The sequence below is a fragment of the Zalophus californianus genome, chromosome 10 (assembly GCF_009762305.2).
Source record: "Zalophus californianus isolate mZalCal1 chromosome 10, mZalCal1.pri.v2, whole genome shotgun sequence".
Classification (NCBI taxonomy): Eukaryota; Metazoa; Chordata; class Mammalia; order Carnivora; family Otariidae; genus Zalophus; species Zalophus californianus.
In genome coordinates, this window is record NC_045604.1 from 83,939,141 (window position 1) to 83,960,240 (window position 21,100).

At 46.1% G+C, this 21,100-nt stretch overlaps 1 protein-coding gene and 1 pseudogene across 11 annotated transcripts in view; one reads left to right on the forward strand and one right to left on the reverse strand.

The window, feature by feature from the left end:
• Positions 1–21,100, reverse strand: part of SYT17 (synaptotagmin 17) — a 76,877-nt gene that overhangs the window by 20,140 nt on the left and 35,637 nt on the right. For all 11 annotated transcript variants that reach the window (XM_027613480.2, XM_027613479.2, XM_027613472.2 and 8 more), the window contains 2 exons: positions 11,615–11,735; positions 9,317–9,472 (listed from right to left, as the gene is read on the reverse strand). In XM_027613480.2, coding sequence (XP_027469281.1) covers positions 9,317–9,472; positions 11,615–11,735 — 277 coding nt within the window. The remainder of the gene's footprint in view (positions 1–9,316; positions 9,473–11,614; positions 11,736–21,100) is intronic.
• Positions 5,691–6,058, forward strand: LOC113933420 (annotated as a pseudogene).

A 21,100-nucleotide genomic window follows, 5' to 3' on the forward strand; every position in this document is an offset into this window, starting at 1 on the left:
TACTCTCTCTCTCTCATTCTCGCTCTCTCAAATAAATAAATAAATCTTTAAAAAAAAAAAAACTATAGTTCTAAGGAGGACCTTCCTAAGTCCTGTTGAGTCATTCTCGTGAATTATTGAAACTGCATGGGCACGGGGACCCTGCATATCTAGCCAGCTGGTCCAAAGTGAGGGCAGTCTTGTGGGGACTAGTCCCTCCGACTTTGCAATCGGCTCAACTCATTGTCATTCCCTTCCCTGACCTTCAGGCACCCCAGCTGAAAAATGGCCATAGAACAGATCACACCTTCCACGTTTACTGAAAGATTAAATGAGATAATGAACACACAGGAGTTTCGCAATAAACACAAGTACAACGTCCCTGTGGTTCGGTCAAGGAAACTGAGGGTCACAGAGGCAAAGCCACCTGCCCACAGTCAGAGGCTGAAGCTCTAGCTGACTTGAACCACGGGGCCATACTGCCTCCTCGTGACTTGCTAACACCTCCTGGGAAGGGAGGGACAGGCGTGGTTCAGCCGAGCCGGTGGTCCAGCAACCTGCTAAGGAAGTCATGGGGCCTCTGGGGTAAGTCACCCACCGCCATCCCCATGCTCCTTACTGCTTCTCTTCTCTCCTCTCCTTTTGGGATTCACATGACATGAGCATTAGGCTCTGTGATATTGCTCCACAGGTCTCTATTTTCCCCTTCTGTCCCTCTTTTCCACCCAATCTTTTTATTCTGTTGTTCACAGTATGTAATTTCTCTTCATCCATCTGTACATTCCCTAACTCTTTTCCTTTATCACCTCCATTCCGCTATGGAGCCCATCCAGCGAATATTTTATTTGGTACTGTACTTTTCCGTTCGAAATTTTCCACTCGGTTCTTTTCTTCTATTTTCTGTTTCTCTACTAACCTGCAATAGTCTCTGTCTTACCGTTCTTTTCAAGAGGATTCACCCGTCCTTCTTGGAACACGGTTATAACTATTCTAAAGTCTTTGTGTGATCATCCCAACATCTGGGCCATCCTGTGGCGGGTGCCTGACGATTATATTTCCTCTGAGAATTTGCCAGACTTTGCTGGTTCTCTGTGTATCAGGTCATTCTGGATCATACCCTGGATGTTTTAAATATTATGTTATGAGACTCTAGGTGTTTTTTGAATCCTATTAAATATATTGATTTTTTTTTGGCTGTACCAGGCAACTGAGTAGGTTCGGTTCAGACCACATGTTCTAACCTGCCTTCTGGGTGCTGTTAGGCCAAAGTTGGTTTAGCTTTCAAAGTCTCTTCAGGGCTCTGCACATCTGTCCCTCATTTGTGTCCGCCGGGGCCCAGCTGCAGACCGGGGCGGTAGTCTACACTGTAGTTCAGTTCTCAAAGTCTCTCCTATACCATTGAGGGTCATATCCACTCTATGGGGGCAGCTCCGGGGTGAGCCCAGGAGTTCATACATAAGTTTACAGTCCTCCTTTCTGGAGCTGCCTCCTCCTGCAATATTTCCCACACTCCAGCTCCCAGGGGCCCACGTTCATTACCCTCTTTCTAGAAAGTGGAGTCTTTAGTTTCCCCCCCTTCTCTGCCGTTTACTTCCTGTGCCTGGGTTTGGGTCTGCAGCCAAGTGCCCACTGCCAACCCCAGGGCCCTGTGGGGAATGCACACCGCTCTGGTTCTGTGGCTGAGCTGGCGCAGCTTCAAGGTCAGTCCCCGGCTCCTGGATGCCGTGCCAGCTGGCGGCTTTGGGGTGATGACGATTAGGTGAGGGCGCTGCTCGGGAGGCGACCACAGGCAGCTGGTCCCAGCCATTCACCTCCAAAGGGCCAGCATTTCAACTCTTCCACACACTGGAATTATTAAAACAACAGGCACGATTTTCCAAGGGGCTATTTCTGGGATGGGCAGGTCCGCAGGCTGATTTGCCTGTAATTCCCAGGATAGGAATGATTTGCTGCATTTTACACAAAAGTCCAGACTCAGATAGGTGGAGTCATCTGCTTGAAGTCTCACAGCTGGTTAACAGTGGGCCAAGATTCATACCCAAGTCTGTATAATTCCAGGGTCTGCTCTTCTATGGTGAGTTCCATTATCATCAACAACAACATCATCATCACCATCATCATCACCACCATCATCATCATCATCACCATCATCATCACCATCATCACCATTATCATCACCATCATCATCACCATCACCATCATCACCATTATCATCACCATCATCATTATCACTATCATCACCATTATCATCACCATCATCATCACCATCATCATCACCATCATCACCATCACCATCAGCATCATCACCATCATCATCACCATGATCACCATCACCATCATCACCATCACCATCACCATCATCACCATCATCACCATCATCATCATCACCATCATCACCATCATCATCATCACCATCATCATCACATGTGATATTTATTGAGCACTATGTACAAGGCACTGTCTAAAGCTTTTTATATGATGTACTGAGGCTGGAAGGTTGGAAGAGGAGGAAATTGAGCTATAGGAAAGGGATGTCATCTGCCCAAGGTCACATACACCTGCTGAGTGGTAGAGGTGCTATTGGAACCAAAACCTGCATCTCACTCCAACCCGTACTCTGAGTGGCCATGCAACCGTTTCTCTAGCAGGTGGAGTTGGGCCCGGTGCCCAAGAAGTCGGGTGGGGAGAGAAGACAGAGGCTGTGGGGAGGCCGCAGGGACGAGGTGTGGCAGAGGTGGGCTGAGGCCAGATGCTAGGGAACATCTGTGCCCCAGAACAAACCCACAGCATCTCTTCGTCTCAAGGGAGCTTCTGGCTCTCGCAAAATGGCTATGCCCCTCTCAGACGGGCTTCCTCCTCCCTCCTCTGCTGGAAGCCCTCAGGTTCTCCAGTCCTGCTGCCCAAACCCCAACGCTTTCGCAGCATGTCCTCTGGTGCCCATTCAGCCCTGAGGTCTTCCCAGGCAGGCCAGTGACAGCATTGCTCCCCACCTCCCCCTCTCCTCCTCTGCCCCACCTCCCCACCCACCTCATCCCACCAGCAGATTCAATTAACCAATTAGATGCTGGAGCTGCAGAAAGCCAAGCAATTACGGAAGCAAACCAGGTGCCTTGGAACTCCACTCTTCACAGAGGGGCCTGGGTGACCTCCAAGCAGACAGTGGGGTGGAGAGGGAGGCAGAACAGTGTGGGCAAATGCTGCCAACCCAGGCTGGGTGAGAGAGATCACTGCTAGAGTCTGATTCCTTCTAACGCACGGAATGACTGGCGCTCACCCAGATGCACTTCCCGGGTCTTCTGTGTATTCGCTCCCCAAAGTGCGGTCTGCAGACCCACAGCGTTGGCATCACGTGGGTGCCATTAGAAGGGCAGAATCCCAAGCTGCAGCCCAGGCTGACTGAATCAGAATATGCATTTTAACACATCCCTAGGAGATGTTAAGGATGGAGGCACCGCACTTTCTAGTCCTAGCTAGACACACTAAGGTTGGCGAAAAAGCTAGGAGTGTGGGTCATTGCCCTGGTTTCTCTTCTTGCATGTTCTGCAGCTGCCTGGACACTGGGTATCACAGGTGGACCCCCCACTTCTGAACCTGTGCCTAGGACAATTCCTTTTTTTTTTTTTTTTAAGATTTTATTTATTTATTTGACAGAAAGAGACAGCGAGTGAGGAAACACAAGCAGGGGGAGTGGGAGAGGGAGAAGCAGGCTTCCCTTGGAGCAGGAAGCCCGATGCGGGGCTGGATCCCAGGAGCCTGGGATCATGACCTGAGCCGAAGGCAGATGCTTAACGACTGAGCCACCCAGGTGCCCCGCCCAGGGCAATTCCTGCAGCAGCTGCCCTGAGCATGTGGCTTCCATGCTGACCCCTGTCAACCTATTAGCTCCCAGGCTGAAGTATGAGGTTGGCCTCATTTTCTCTCCCAGACCTCAGTTTCCCTTCCGGGCTGGAGGCCTGCCTGGTCTCTCCTCACTCCCTACAACCTTCTGCGCCCAGCTCACTGTCACCTGCTCACTCCCCAGACAGGGACGGGCATTTGCAACGTACCCTGCTTTTCTCCTTCATAACCCTTATACCAATTCACAATCACGTTGTAATTGTTGCAGCCTTTGACTAACATCCGTCTGTCCCCTCGCTAGAATTAAATGCCATGAGAACGTGGGTCATGAATGTCTGGCTCTCTATTGAATATACAGCACATAGTAGGTGCTCAAAGAAAGTTTCAATCCGTGGAGACTGACACTTGGTCAGCTCCAGCCCCAGGGAGCTGACCCTACCCCCTCCCGCCCCTGCCATCAGAGGCTGCCTCTACTCTCCATTCTGTCTCGATCAATCTGTCTACTGGAGATACCTCATATAAGTAGAATTCTATAGTATTTGCCCTTTCATATCTGGCTTATGTCCCTTAACAGAATGTCTTCAAGTTTCATCCATGTTGTAGCATGTGACCACTTCCCTCCTTTGAAGGCTGAATAACAGTGCGCTGAATGGATAGATCACATTTTATCTATCCATTTATCCAGCTCTCGATGGACACCTGAGCTGCTTCCTCCTTTCTGCTACTGGGAATAACGCCGCTATGAGCATGGGCGCGTGAATGTCTGTTCGAGGCCTGCTTTCTGTTCTTTTGGGGATATACCCAGAAGGGGAATTGCTGGATCACAGAGTAATTCTATTTTTGATTTTTTGCAAAGGCTTCATCAAGCTCTATTTCTTTTTTTTCTTTCTCTTCTCCCCCCACTTCCAAGAATAGCCCACTAACCTCAGTGGCTAATTCTACTTCACTTTCCCGGAAGGCCTCTGGGCTGCACGTCATTCTCTCACGAGTTGAAAAGCAATTTCCCCCCCTTTTTTAAACTTCAGCTGCAGAAATCATCTGATTGAAAACTGCAGAAAAACCCTCATCCCACACAGGAACGGAACTGCTCAGCCAGCCCAGCCTGCCGGCTAATGACAGGCTTTCACCAGGATTCTCCACGAATGCTCCTAGTGCAGCTCAACCTTACTTTTTTGTTATGAAGTGTTTGGAAACAAGCTAATGGGCTAGGTTTCAGATCCTTAGCGCGGAGGTGACAGTTCTTTCCCCTGGCTGGTATATAAAGCAAGTAGAACATCATGGATCCGAATTTGGCACAATTGTAGCTTTACCCAGATAGATACCAGCACAACCTGCATTGCTTTTATCACTATGGTCAGTGCCCTTTACAGGTAAAATGCCATCCCAGCCGGGATTTCCACTCACAGCTATGGTTTTGAACCCTGACTCAGCATTAGAAATATCTGGGGTGCTTTAAAAAATACATATACACAGATAGAGAGACAGCCGATGTCCCCAGCTTAGTCTGCTTGGTCAGAGTCTCGGGGGGTGGGGTCTGGCCACTGGTAGCACTTTACTTATTTACTTATTTTTATTTACCTATGAGAGAGCATGAGCAGGGGGAGCAGCAGAGGGAGAGGGACAAGCAGGCTCCCCGCTGAGCAGGGAGCCCAATGTGGGGCTCGATCCCAGCACCCCAAGATCACAACCTGAGCCCAAGACAGATGCTTAACCGGCTGAGCCACCCAGGTGCCCCTGGTAGCACTTGAAAGCTCCAGCTGATTCTGAAGTGGAGCCCGAGTTGAGCATCCCTTACTTAAGAAGGCAGGGAGGCTTTTTGTCCGACATCTTAGCGAGGCTGCCGGGGTGGACGACGCTGCTCTCCCAGCCTCACCATGCCGCTCAAGGATGACAAGAAGAAGAAAGATGCCGGAAAGTTGGCCAAGAAAGACAAAGACCCAGTGAACAAATCTGGGGGCAAGGCCAAAAAGAAGAAGTGGTCCAAAGGCAAAGTTCGGGACAAGCTCACTTGTTTGACAAAGCGACATATGACAAACTCTTTAAGGAAGTTCCCAACTATAAGCTTATAACTCCAGCTGTTGTTTCTGAGAGACTGAAGATTCGAGGTTCCCTGGCCAGGGCAGCCCTTCGGGAGCTCCTTAGGAAAGGTCTTATTAAACTGGTTTCAAAGCACAGAGATCAAGTAATTTATACCAGAAACACCAAGGGTGGAGATGTCCGAGCTGGTGGTGAAGATGCATGAATAAGATCCCACCAACTGTGCATTTTGGAAAATAAAACTTTATTTAAAAAAAAAAAAAAAGGCAGGAAGACCTGTGATCCTTCCTTCTCTAGAAAGAATATTTTCAATGGGCTTTAACCTGACGAGAGGCGCCCCTGAGCTGGGGGCATGAAACCCCAATATTTAAACAGGAGAAGCAGGTGTTCCACAAATGGAGAGCACGGGCCTTATCTGATGGGTGCAGCTGATGACGGCCACCCGAAGTGGCGGGTTGAATGAGAGACGTATGGGGGCGGGGCGCAGGGGTGCTACTCCAGTTTGAGGCTTTTGCCTGATGGGGTTCACACAGGGGATTCAAGGGGTTGAAAAAAACGTCTGAACAGACGGCAAAGTTTTCTGCCCTTCGGGGTGTTTTTCTGGGAAGGGTGCTCCGGAGTTCTCACTGCAACACCTCAAGCTTCTGTCACACACCCCTCACCTTCCCACATCCTCCCCTGCCCCCCACCATGCGTAATGCAATTATTAAAAATAAAGAGCTGGGTGCATCCACATTTGCTTTGACCTGGAGGGACTGGACACATTCAGTTGTTAATGAAACAAAAGCCAGTTTCACAGTGGTGTCCACAGAAGGGTCCGCCAAGCTCCCCAAGAGCAGGGGCTGTCTGTTTTGTCTCCTGCTATATTGCCAGCACCTGGAAACAGTGTCTGGCCCAGAGAAAGTGCTTCATACCCACTTGCGAAATGAATGAATAACTTCCTAAAAGAGCTGAATCTTCTATATGCGGATGATGTTTGTGTGAATGAGGAAAAAAGTGTGAAATGAGGCATACCAGGATGTTATAGGTGGCAACCCCTAGGAGAAAGGACTGGAAAGGGGATGAAGAAGAGAGTAACATTGCTTTTTAATAATAGTTCACGGTTACTGAGTGCTTGCTATGCACGAGGCACGTTGCTCAGCAAAGATTATGTCTTGTTCTCATCTGATCCACATAACAATCCTTCAAGTCGTCCTGGTGCGATTACACCCATTTTACAGATGAGAAAAGCTAAGCATACAGATCTTGCTCAAGGTCACAAAGCCCAGACCCAGGCCCTGGCTCCACAGCCGGTGCATTTAACCCCTCTGCTCTTCTCCATCCAAACTCCTCCTTTGCTTGTATCACTCACTGTGACCAGCATGTGCTACTTTTTTCCTAAAATCTTAAGTAAAATATAAAGCATGTGCTACTTTTTTCCTAAAATCTTAAGTAAAATATAAAAGTGTCAGGGCTTTCCTTCTGGGCACTCACTGCCCCCCCTGGGGTTCCCTCCTGATCTAAATGTGCAACATTAAGTCCTTTATTCTCGGTAGAGACTTGGGAATCAATACTCCATACTTGGATCTTATCTTGGTTCAACAGAGTTCCCATTGCCTGCTCCATAGCATTTAAAGATTCAGTGGAATCACGGTCTTCTGCTTGGCCTGAAACCTTGGGGACAGTGGGACCCATGGACAGCAACCATCCTAGGCTTCAACAGACAGGACTGTCATACCTGCTTAGGGCAGGCAGGCCCTGATTGGATGCAGACCCTCTGGGTGACAGGCCCTAAGAAAACCCAGAACCAACCTGCCTCAGAGGAGTCTTGGAGCACAGAGCATCTGCAATCTTGGTGATGAGAAGCAGTAAGCACGTGCAGAGGAAGCCTTGCATGCAAGGATTTTTTTTTCAGCCACGGCCTTCTTTTTTGGAAGACCTGCAGCTAAGGATTTTAGACTAGATCTAAACAGATGAGGCTTCCTATTGCTCTGGAGCACGAATCCTCAGTGTGAGGTCAGTTCCTCATGCCAGCGCTACCTGCATGTTTGGGGAAATGCAGACCCCTTCATCTTTGCAGCTAGGAAGACCAGAGCTTAAATCTTGACTCTACCAGTCTGAGACTGGGTGGATTGCTCAGGTTTTGAGCCTCAGTCCCCAGCCCTGTAAGCCGATGAGGATGATGCTGATTTGACAGGGTGAATTATGATGCATATGAGCAATAAAGTAAATGAAGCTGAAGCCCCTGCTGGGAACAGGACACAGGAAATAATAACCATTACTTCTATTAACTCGACATGGTAGGAGCCTGCTTCTAAAATGGCTCCCAATGATCCCTAACTCCCAGTATTCACGCCCTTCTATAATTCTGGAATGTGAGCTGGACCTACTGGGTTGCTTCTAATGAACAGAATATGGCAAAAGTAAGAGGATGTCATTTCTAAGATTAAGTTACAATAAGACTCTGGCTTCCATCTTTTTTTTTTTTTTTTCCTCCATGCAGAACATGCCCTCTTTAATACCCCTCACCAGGCTAAGCCATTCTGGCTTCCATCTTGCTCACCTGCCCACTCTGACGGAAACCATCTGCCAAGTTGTGAGTTGCACTATGGAGAAGCCCATGTGGTGAGAAACAGAGGAAGGTCACTGGCCAACATCCAGAAAGGAACAGAAGCCTCCAATCCAATGCATCTTCACTGTGAGAAACTGAAAGCTGCCAACCACTAACTATGTGAGTATGCTTGAGGAATAGATCCTCCCCCAGATGAGCCTTAAGTAAGACTGCAGGCCCAGCCAATACCCTGACTACAGCCTTGTCAGAGAACCTCAGCCAGAAGTACACACCGAAGCTATATCTGGGTTCTTGACCCACAGGAACTATGAGCTTAATAAATGTTTGTTGTTTTAAGTCACTATATTTGTTATGCAGCAGTAGATAACTAATACACCCTGAAGACAATATATTAAATTCAACCAGAGTAGCACATGAAGCCTCTACTTAAACACTATGTCCTCTGGGAAGCCTTTTAAAATCCTCTTCTCCAAGTTAGGTGACATATTACTTACGTTTTCCTGTAAGACTACAAGCTACTTGAATCAACCGTATCAACAAAACAGGGTGAGCACTTATTATTTTAGACTAGATATTACTTAATTTTACAATCTCACTGAATCTGATAAACCTATGAAGCAGGTACTATGATTGCCCACATTTTAGACATGAAGAAACTGTGACTCAGAGGGGCCAAGTAACTTGCCCAAGGCTTCAGCAATTATGGGGAAGTGCTAGGAAATCTGGCTCCAAAGTTTACATTGGTAATAATTATGCTTTACAGTTCTACGAATCTTGACCAACTTCACAAACAGTTGGATTCAAACCCAGGTAGCTGAATACCAGATATTACCATCTCTAGACACCTATCTTTAGGACAGTAAGTGGAATAAGCCTCGCCTGGAGTTCATCAGGGTCTGAACCACTACCTACCTGTAAACACTAAGCTGGCATTTTCAAGCTCTTCTTGGGGAACTTTGAAGCTGAAGGATTCATTGTAGAAAGGATCAATTGTGCCTCTTAAGAAGGATGTCTTCTTTGTTTTCACAAGCTTGAGTCCATGTACCAGCTGGATTTTCACAAAGGGGTCTGAGAATTGGACACAAAATTATAGAATGTTGGAGCTCATGAAACTCAATCCATCCATCCATCCAACTTCCCATCAATCTGATAACCCAACCACCTACCCACCCTTTCATCTCTCTTTTTTCCATCAATCCTTCCATCAGTCCAGGTGGATACCTCTCCTTTCATTCATCCATTTTCCCATCCATCCATTATCCATCCCTCCTTTTTCCCATCTAGCTGCTTATCTGTTCATCCCTTTCTCTCTTCCTCCAGCCATCCAAGATTTATTGAGCTCCTCCCATGTGTCAGGCATTGTGTTCATTTTACAGATGAAGAAACTGAAGACTCAAGATAGGAAATGGCCTGCTTAAGATCAGACTAGTGGAAGAAAAGCCAGACCCAGAGTCTGTCCTGGTTTTCTGTCCCTAGAAATCCCTTATCATGTCAGTGATCCCACAGCTCCATACGCAGGAGCTCAGAGATGGCAGATTAATAACTATCATTCTTAGATCGCTTTACAGTTTACAAATTCATGTACATTATTTAATTTAATATTGTTTAAACAACTCAATGAGATGGATACTGTTGTTATCACAATTTTTCAGATGAAGAAACTGAAGCTTATGGAGGTTAAGTATCTTCCCCAAGGCCAACATCATTTATAAGCAGTAGAATGAGGACCTGGCTCCAGGCAGTTTGACTCCAGAACCTTTAATCATTTTATCATACTGCCTCTCCCATCGTGGTGAGTCTGAAACTCTCCAGCCTTAACACCATTACCTCCACTGGCCCCTTCCAAACTTCTATTTTTTATAATGTGGTTTTTGAGAATGTGAGTTGTCTTCTAAACGCAGGTGTCACTTTCTAGCAAAAGTAATTTATTTTAGCTACTGTACTTAGAGGAGACAGAAGTTTCTCCACTGAGCTGAAGAGGTCCCAGAGACCCCAGCTACTTTCATGATAATATCCTTTGCTGTCATGGGAGAAGCTCCGTACAGATGGAATGTGATCTGTTCCATTTCATGAAAAGTCATGTCTGAATTGGTTTGCTATAAAGTAGACACTTTAAATACAACAGTATTTTCAGAGTTGGGATTTATAAAGATTCAAGGTACACTTGAAATGAGTTGCGGGGGGGAACCTCAGGGCGTGCCCCCGACTCCGGCAGCTCGGACTGCAGGGCCAGTACACACTAGCGCCACCTGGAGCATGGCATCTCCATTGCAGGTACAGCATCTGGAAAGGTGGGTCACTTCCTTGGGGGCTGCTGCGCACAGAGGATCTAGAGGTCAGTAGTTATCATAGTTATCACACGTGGTCTCAGTCAAATCCCCCATTCGAACGGGGTTACTGAGATACCATCATTTACCTGCCTCATCCTAAGAGACATCTGATCGTTTATTTCCCTCTTGAATCTAACATCCTAGTTCTAAATGCTATTTGTTTATCCTTGCGGGGTTTTATTAATAGTATCCGGAATGCATATGCTGAGTGAAATAAGTCAATCAGAGAAAGACATGTATCATATGACCTCACTGATATGAGGAATTCTTAATCTCAGGAAAGGAATGGAGTGTTGCTGAGTGGGGGGGGCTGGGAGGGATGGGGTGGCTGGGTGATAGGCATTGGGGAGGGTATGTGCTATGGTGAGTGCTGTGAATTGTGCAAGACTGTTGAATCACAGATCTGTACTTCTGAAACAAATAATGCAATATATGTTACGAAAAAAGAAAGAAGAAGAAGAAGATAGCAGGAGGGGAAGAAGGAAGGGGAGTAAATTGGAGGGGGAGACGAACCATGAGAGACTATGGACTCTGGGAAACAAACTGAAGGTTCTAGAGGGGAGGGGGGGGGAGGGGGATGGGTTAGCCTGGTGATGGGTATTAAGGAGGGCACGTTCTGCGTGGAGCACTGGGTGTTATATGCAAACGATGCATCATGGAACACTACACCAAAAACTAATGATGTAATATATGGTGATTAACATAACATAATAAAATAAAATTAAAAAAAAAGAGCTCGAGCCCCATGTTGGGGGAACGGATTACTTAAAAAAAAAAAAAAAATAGTATCCGGAATGCAGAAAAAAAAAAATTGGCCCTGGGTCAAACAAACAGAGATGCCTCGTTAAGGAAATGGGGGAGGGAGGGGGTCGCACTGTACCTGAACCTTGGCTCACATCTGTCTGAAGAAGTTGCTTGGCTCGAATGACATCAACATTCAGTCTCCCAGCACTTGGGAGATAATTCAGTGACAGAAGCAGCTCCCCCAGCTCTACTTCATTCTGCAGGGAAAAGAAATGGTCGGGAAGTTGCTTTTTTCTTGCAGTCCTGTTTGTACCTACCATGAAGCAAACTGACCCCAGCAGCTCACAAATGGGCTTTTGTGGGCGGATCAGTCAACAACGGGTACCTCTTCGACTTCTTTTAGCCTCTGCCCCCAATTATTCCATTTATCTCAGAAAGTCCTAGGGGCGCCTGGGTGGCTCAGTCGGTTAAGCGTCCAGCTCTGGATTTCAGCTCAGGTCATGATCTCAGGGTCGTGAGATCGAGCCCCATGTCAGGCTCTGTGGTCAGCAGAGAGTCTGCTCCAGATTCTCTCCTGCTCCCTCTGCCCCTGCCCCTGCTCGTGCTCTCTCTCTGTCTCAAATGGATAAATAAAATCTTTAAAAAAAAAGTTCTTTCTGCTCTTAGAATGCATAATAGCAGCAACAACATACTAACAACAAAACATCAATAATGATAACACATAAATGCTACATGTCAAGTTCTGTGCTCACACTTTGTATGTAATAACTAGTTCAATATTCATAATGAATCTGGAAGATGTTAGTATTACTCTTATTTAATGGATGAAACGGAGGATCAAACAGGGAAATGACATGTCCAAGGCCACACAGCCAGAAAGTGGTAGCACTAGCTTTTGGACCCAGAGAGGCTGATTCCAGATAATCTGACCACTATGCTCTTCTGCCTCCCAGCAAGGTAAATGGAAGGAGGGTAACTGGGGGGCAGAACACCCTGCAGAGCAACAATGTGGCTGAGAAACCTGTTCTCAACCTGCAGTTCACAACGGAGCCCATGCTTCTAGTCTCACTGTGCCAACACTCAGCCTGTGACATCCCTTATTAAAAAATACCCATTCCCTGGGTATCAACACTACCACACTGGTGGGAAATTCACCCAGAGCATGATTCCTTCCCCACTTCCAAAAGTACCTAGAAAACAGGAGGCCCCCACTTCTCTGTCCCTTTTTTTTTTTTTTAAAGATTTTATTTATTTATTTGACGAGAGAGACACAGCGAGAGAGGGAACACAAGCAGGGGGAGTGGGAGAGGGAGAAGCAGGCTTCTCGCAGAGCAGGGAGCCTGATGCGGGGCTCAATCCCAGGACCCTGGGATCATGACCTGAGCCGAAGGCAGACGCTTAACCACTGAGCCACCCAGGCGCCCCTTTTTAAAATTTATTGTAAAAATCTGCAACCATATGCAAATTACACAGGCCAGTATAACGAATCTCCATATACCCACCACCCAATGGCAACAATTATCAGAATACTTCTTTTGCTAAAGGCTGCTTCATCATGTCTTAGTCTGTACTTGTCTTGGTTTGTATAACAAAAATACCACAGACTGGGCAGCTTATAAACAACAGAAATTTCTTTCTCACATTTCTGGAGGCTGGGTGCCAGCATGACTGGGTGAGGGCTGTCTTCTGGGTCACAGACTTCTTGTTCTGTCTTCACTTGGTGGAAGGGACTAGGGAGTATTGTGGGGCCTCATACATAAGGCACTGACACCACTCATGGGGGCTCCACCTTCATGACCTAATCACCGCCCAAAGAAAGGCTCTATCCTGCAACACCATCACACTGGACGTTAGGATTCCAACATGTGGACTTCGGGGAGACACAAACATTCAGGCCACAGCACATCTACACACTGATTTGCAAAAAATTTTAGCTGAGTATTTTAAACCACATCCCAGACATGATGTCATTTTACCTGGATATCCTTCAGAGTGTCCCTCTAAATGATAAGGACATTAAAACAAATATTTTCAGTATGGAAAATTTCCAATCATATTCAAAAGAAGGCAGAAAAGTACAAAGAGGGGTGCCTGGGTGGCTCAGTCATTTTCGGCTCAGGTCATGGTCCCGGGGTCCTGGGATCGAGCCTTGGATTGGGCTCCCTGCTCCGCGGGAACCCTGCTTCTCTCTCTCCCACTTCCCCTGCTTGTGTTCCCTCTCTGTCAAAATAAATAAATAAAATCTTAAAAAAAAGTACAAAGAAACTCACTCAGATTCAATAATTATCATCTCACAGCCAATCCTGATTTACCTATACCCTCATTCAACTCCCCATATCACTCTGAAGTAATTCCCAGACATATCATTTTTCTATAATATTTTACTATAGATCTCTAGAAGATCAGATTGATCTATGTATCTACCCATCTAATCGTCCACCAGCTATTCAATCTCCATCCACCCATCTACCATCCATCCATTCATTTATCCTTTCTTTTTCCATCCATCTATCCATCATCCATCCATCCCCCATCCTTCCTTTAACCATCCATCCACCCACCCATCTATCCATCCATCCATCCATTCACCCACTCACCCACCCATAATCTCTATCCATCCTTTTCATTATCAGTCATTCCAGCAAATTTATGTCAAGTGGCAGCTCTAGAACATAGCTTGGCACACAGTAGATACTCAATAAACATGTGTTGACTGGATCCCAGTCAAACCAAAAGATTTCTGTACTGAGTGAGTTAATCTCAATTAACTCAGAGGTAGCAAACTATCAGCCCCTAGATGTGTTTTATTTGGCCCACATCAAGTTTAAACATAATTACTTGATAATTATTATAAAATTCAAGAATCAAGATATTTCACACTTTCAAACAAAATCTGGATTCCCTGCCTTTCTTGAAAAACGAGAAGTTTTGGCAAGACTGGGCCCACATTCCCACCTGGCAACATCTGGCCACAGCGCAGCATCCCCCTAGATGGGACCTGCCTCCTTCATTTCATTAGGTCCCCATCTATTCTTCACTGCTCTACATTTGAGCTTGCAGGTTTTTCAAGACAGGAATAGTCAACTCAGTGTCCTGAGCAATCGAGGAAGTTCAGAGCCCCTCTACACAGTTGCTAGGGTTTCCCCCTTGTTCTTGAAGGCTTGGAAGATGTTATATCCTCAGAGCCTTACCCTGCAGACATATTTATCCTGAGATAAGAAATACTGAGAATGCTGCTGGCTCCTTCGTATCCTTGTGGACTTAGCGTGAAGCCTTCCCTGCTTCTACAACTAACCAGCTGCTCATCTCATGATACAGCTTTACAGGTAGGGATCCTAACTTGTAATTCAGTCTGCTGACTTGGTGAAAAATGGATTCGGCAAATCGAGTGTCATCGAGGGTGGTTCATTTAGAGATGGACCCAAATGAGGAACAAAACAATATGGCAGGGAATTAGCCTAAAGACATAGACCAGTGGTTCTCAAATGGGGATAATTTTGCTGCCACCACCACCACCATCTAAAGACATTCCAGATTATCACAGCTGAGGTGGGGCATGCTACTGGGATCTAGTGGGTAAAGGCCAGGGATGCCGTTCAACATCCTGCAACGCACAAGACAGCCCCTCCATCCCCAGAACAAAGGATGATCCAGCCCAAAATGCCAACAGCGCTGATTGAGACACAAGAGATAGAAGACAGAAAGGGGGATAGATATCTCTTTTACAATAGCAAAAAAAGTAAATATTGACTCAGTATTTCCATTTCCAGGAACTTTCCCCACCGATGTATCTCTCTGTGCGTCACGATGTGCGCACAAGAATAATAAATACAGTATCATGACCTTGACAGAGTGACTGTGGGCCACAATGTGCAAGGACTGGGGAGCAAATAGCCCCTGCCTTCATGGAACATACACTCTGCTGGGGGAGGCAGAGAGTAAACAAATTAAAGAGACACAAATGAGGTGACTTCAGATAATACTGAGGACTAGGGAGAAAAATCCAGCAGGGCAGGGGGATGAGGGGCCTTTCTGGGATGAGGGAAATATTCTGTATCTTGATTATGGTGGTGGTGACATGGGTGCATTTGCCAAAAATCAACTATTTAAAATGTACAAATTTATTGTATGCAAATTACACCTTAATAAAGTTGATTAAAAGGGGGAGATCCAAAGTAAGCAAATAGGGCAGAATATTATTAGCACTTGTCCAATCTGGGAGATGGGTACCTAGGGGTTTATTATTTTAGGTCAGAAATATTTCATTTAAAAACATTTTAAACATTTAAAACATATTTTAGAAAATATTAAAAAGGCAAGCACAAAAACTTAGGGTAACAGGATGGTGACTGATAAGGCGCACCTGGGGGCCGCCATGTCAGCCGTGTTGGTCAGGCAAGGCCTCCCTGAGGTGAGGTTTGAGGAAGGCCTGAAGGAAGTGAGGAGGGGAGGGGGACACATGAGCCTGGGCGTGGGAAGAGGGAGAAATCGAGGAACACAGTGAAGTCCAGTGCGGCTGGAGTGTGCTAAAATGTGGGTTCTGAAAGGGTCCATGGGAGCTAGAGAAAACTAACCAAGGGGCTGACCTGTGGGAATGTGCCCACCTCCAGCCTTACAGGAGATGGTACAAAGGGAGTGAGGCCAGCTACCGGGCTCTGGTTGCCTAAGGGAGCCCTCAAGCCCTTTCCAGAGTGGAGAGGGCTGCTTTTTTCCTCCCCAGGGGGCCACTGACCAACCTTCAACAAGACATCTGCCTGGTGTCATCCCCTATTTTCCTCTAAGAAGATTGTTTTTCATCTCAAAAAAAAGCGGGGGGGGGGGAAGCTCTTTTCTTCCTCCTTTCCTTTGAAGGATACAAGCTGAGGCTCTCTCCAGCCCCACCCCCGCCTCCCCAAGACAAGCCTATCAAGCTTTTCAGGATGTATTTTTCCAAGGGAAGCAGTCCCATTGATCCAGCCATTCTTTCCTGCCGCCTCGCCTTGGGAGTGATCAATTTGCAAGACAGCTGTCTGGAACTCAGGGAAGAGTTGGTAGAAATAAAAAAGAGGGCTAACTGAGCAATATCCAAGGGTTCGTTGGTTTATTTAACAAACATTTATTCTACAGTTACTCAGTCCTAGGCACCAGGACATCACGATCATAATAATTATGGCAAACTTTTATTGCGAAATCTTCCTAGGCCAGGCACTGACTCTGGCAGGCTAAGGCTGAATCTTATTTCTTCCCCTCAACAGCTCTAGAGGTTCCCATTTTACAGATGAAAGAATTCAGACTCAGAGAAGCCAAGGGATCACATTCTGAGTAAGGACAGGAAGCAAGGGCAGCCTGCTTTAACTCTTATACCATGTTGTTGGTAATGAAAGCACCATACCACCACCAATTCAGTCTCTTGGTGGGGAGCAGGGAAAATATATTAAAAAAAAAATCAAAATTCCAGTGGCCTCACACTTACTAGGTTGGCTATAAAAACAACAACAACAAACAGAAAATAACAGGTGTTTGGTGCAGGCATGGAGAAACTGGAAGCCTGTGCCCAGTCGGTGGGGATGGAAAATGGCGCGGCCGCTGTGCTCCGTGGTCTGATGGCTGTTTCCCAAAAGTTTAAAACTAGAGTTACCATATGACCCAGCAATTCCTCTCTGTGGTATTTCTATTCTCCCAAGAGAACAGAAAAACTTGTACATGAATGTTCACAGTTGCACTGTTCACAACAGCGGGAAGGTGGAAATAGGCCAAATAAATGGGCCAAATATCCACCCAAGGGTGAATGGACAAACACAATGTAGCATATCCGTACAATGGAATGTTACAAAAAGAAATGACGTACTGAACATGCTACAGTATTGTGTAGCTAAACCTTGTTAACATTAGAGTAGGTGAAAGAAGCCAGAGACAAAATCATATATGGTATGATTCCGTTTCTGAGATATCCAGAACATGTCAATCTCTAAAGACAAGAAAGCAGATGAATGGTTGCCAGGATCTGGTAGGAGTGGGGCTGGGGGCTGGAGGGCAGATATGGGGAGTGACTGCTTGGTAGGCAGAGGGTCTCCCTTGGAGTGATAAAAATATTCTGGAAAGGAGATGGTTCCATTGAGAATGTACTAAATGCCGCAGAACTGTACACTTTAACATAGTTAGATTGATGTGATGTGAATTTCACCTCAATTAAAGCAAATTATGGGTCCTCAGTATTAATGAGACACGTAAACCTGGACCTAGTGCAAGACATACTGAAGCACATGCTTGGGAAGGACATGGTCAGGGAAGGCTTCACGGAGGAGGCATTTGAGTTAAGTCTTTAAAGATAAGTAGGGGGTGCCTGGGTGGCTGAGGTGGTTAAGCGACTGCCTTCGGCTCAGGTCATGATCCTGGAGTCCCGGGATCGAGCCCCACATCGGGCTCCCTGCTCAGCGGGGAGTCTGCTTCTCCCTCTGACCCTTTTCCCTCTCGTGCTCTCTCTCATTTTCTCTCGCTCAAATAAATAAAATCTTTGAAAAAAAAAAAAGATAAATAGGATGTGGGGAGCCTAGGTGGCTCAGTTGGTTAAGTGACTGCCTTCAGCTCAGGCCATGATCCTGGAGTCCCTGGATCAAGTCCCATATTAGTCTCCCTGCTCAGCGGGGAGTCTGCTTCTCCCTCTGACCCTCCCCCCTCTCATGCTCTCTCTCTCATAAATAGATAAAATCTTTAAAAAAAATAAAGATAAGCAGGATGTATTAACTAACCGTATCATGGCAATCACTTCAAAACATATATGTGTATGAAATCATGACATTGTATACCTTAAACTTACATAATGTTATATGTCAACTATATCCCAATAAAACTAGGAAAGAAAAAAGATAAGTAGGATTTTGTCCAGCAAATATTTCAGGGAAGGACACTCCATGCAGATGGAACAGAATGAGAGAACGCTGCACCACAGTCCCATTACCCTTTGCTGTTCTGGTCCTGAAGTTCTTGATTTCCTAACATAAAGTCCCAATTAACTTCCTATTAATAATAAAGCAGGCAAAGATGGTTAATCATTTGGATTTCTACAATAAATTGGTGAGATTCTCCTTACAAATAACATCACACTCACTCATTTGTAGTCTTGGTTTTCATACAAGTTGCTTTGTTTGTTTTTTAAAAATGGGGAAGACAATGCTGGCTTCACCCTTAGGCAGAAGAGGTGTGTGCTCTGGATGCCCCCCCCCCACCTCCATTTCAAATAAAGAAAGAGAAATACATTTTTGGCAAGAATTTAATAATTGATATTCAGAAGTAACAGTGAAGTCATCACTATGGAGAAATTAAACAACTGCAGTTATCTTGAATGACTTATGATGACAGTTCAGGGCTTAGGATCTCAAGATCGTATCCTAACCCAGGCCAGGAGAAAAGTGGAGGGTTCTCACTCAACTCTGGGCCAGAATGTGTGACACATCTGAACAACAACATCCACTCAGCCATCAAAAGCTGCAGCTCTAAATAATCTGAGGGCAAAAATGTTCCTGGAGGGTTCCTGAAGACAGCGTCTTCTTTGTCCTTCTTCCCTAGAAATATCTGATGCTAAATTTAAAAGCTGACCAGCGGCCAGATGGTAAGGAACTTAGATTATGGGAACAGAAAACGTAGGACCATCTAGTTCAGTAGCTCCCCAATCTGCCCTTCCTCCCCCAAAAGAATCACGGAATTCATGGTGATCTTTGTGGACACCCATTAAGTACTGGCCCCTTAAACTTACATCAACCTGGGGGAAATTTTGCCCTCCCCTACACCTCTAGGGACATTTGGCAATGTCTGGAGACATTATTTTGTTGTCACAAGTGGCGTGGGGGTTGCTACTGACAGCTAGTGGATGGAGGCCAGGGATGCTGTTAAAAATCCTACAAAGTGCAGGATACCCCCACCCCCTCAATACAGAATGATCTAGTCCAAAATATCAGTTAGTACGGAGGCGGAGAATTCTTAACTAAGATTCTTTTCTTATCCATGATTCCAGCCTGGACAAATGTTAATAGCAACCAAAGACTTTGAATTTTTCTCCAATAGATAGGAGGAAAAGTCCATTCACTAGCTCAGCTGAGCTTATCTTAGGCCTTCCACAGACCAAAAGAGGCTACAGACTAGCTGTAAGCCAAAGATCAAGCTACATTTCCATCCTTCCACTTCCTCCTTGGGACTTTCTTCTTTGCTGCAAGCAGAAACCCAAGCACCCGATATAAAACCCCTCCCAGGAAGTGGGCTCAGCCGCCCCAGGAAAATGGACTGCTTATTCTGGGAGAGTCTCCAACTCCATGAAGTCTCCCTTCTCCCACCCAAATTTAGTCAGATAAGGTTGGCATGTCAAAGCAAGAATAATTTGGTCCAACATCCTACGTTTATAAAAGAAAACTGAACCAGGACATTCTCTCACTTCCCTATGTAATATCCTCCATCCACCACTCTCAAAATGAGAGCCAACGTCTTTAGCCTTGTCTAGAGGCGTCTGGCTGGCTCAGTCAGGAGAGCATGAGACTTTTGATCTCAAGGTTGAGAGTTCAAGCCCCACGTTGGGTGCAGCGGTTACTTAAACTTAAAAAAATCCTTAGCCTCATCTACGACAAGATTTGTCAACCTCAGCACTATTTGGGGCTAGATCATTCTATGTTGTGGGTGCGATCCTGGGCACTGTAGGATGTTTAACGGCATCCCTGCTCTCTACCCACTCGACCAAGAGCATACCACCCCCAATTGTGACCACCCAAAATGTCTCTATACATTGCCAAATATCCTCTGAGGGTGTAATCCCCAGTTGCGAACCACTGATCTACCAGGACCTAAATAATTTGACCCCAGCCTCCATCTCAGACCTCATCCACCAGCCCCAACTGCCTCCTTTCTACTCCTTGAAAACACAAGACCATTCCTGCTGCGGGGGTTTGCACCTGCTACTTTCTCAGCCTGGGAATGTCCACTCAAACGTCACCTCATCTATGCTTTCCCAGACTACCCCACTGAAAATAGTCCCCCTGCCTCCCTCACTTTCAAATGCTTGTTTTCATCACCCATTTTTTCTTTCAAGGCATGTTGTCCTTATGTGATGTTTTCTTGCCCTCCACGAAGGCAAGGACAGTATCCAACTTTCTACCACCACGTTCACAGCACATGGAGCAAATTCCATCCAGATGACCATGAGAACAGGCTATGTGGCCCCTACATGGAGGCTCGCCACCACGTCACGGTCCAGAGAGGGGTCCCCCCTGTGTTTGTTGCTTGCCCTATCCAACCTCAAGAGAACTGAAGCTGTGGTGGGTGAAAAAACTAGGTGATGGGTGCCATTTCTACCTTTTCCCACTTTAACGCAATGTCACAAATAAACAGGCCTGGTTTCCTTTTTGAAGAGCCTGATGTGCTTAATTTGGCTGAACCACGTGGGGTGGGCTTGGGAGAACTGAAATAGACCATCTGTAAATTACTCAAATGCATCCAGAAGCCACCCTACGAGCCCCCAGCAGCCAGCTTGTACAAATGCTGTTCTGCTCTCTACCCAGACAAAAATCCTCTGTCTCCCCACGGCCTTTGAAAACCGCTAAATTCTCATCAATAAAAAGGAAATCAAAGAAAACCATTTGGGACAAAAGACACTTTCTGG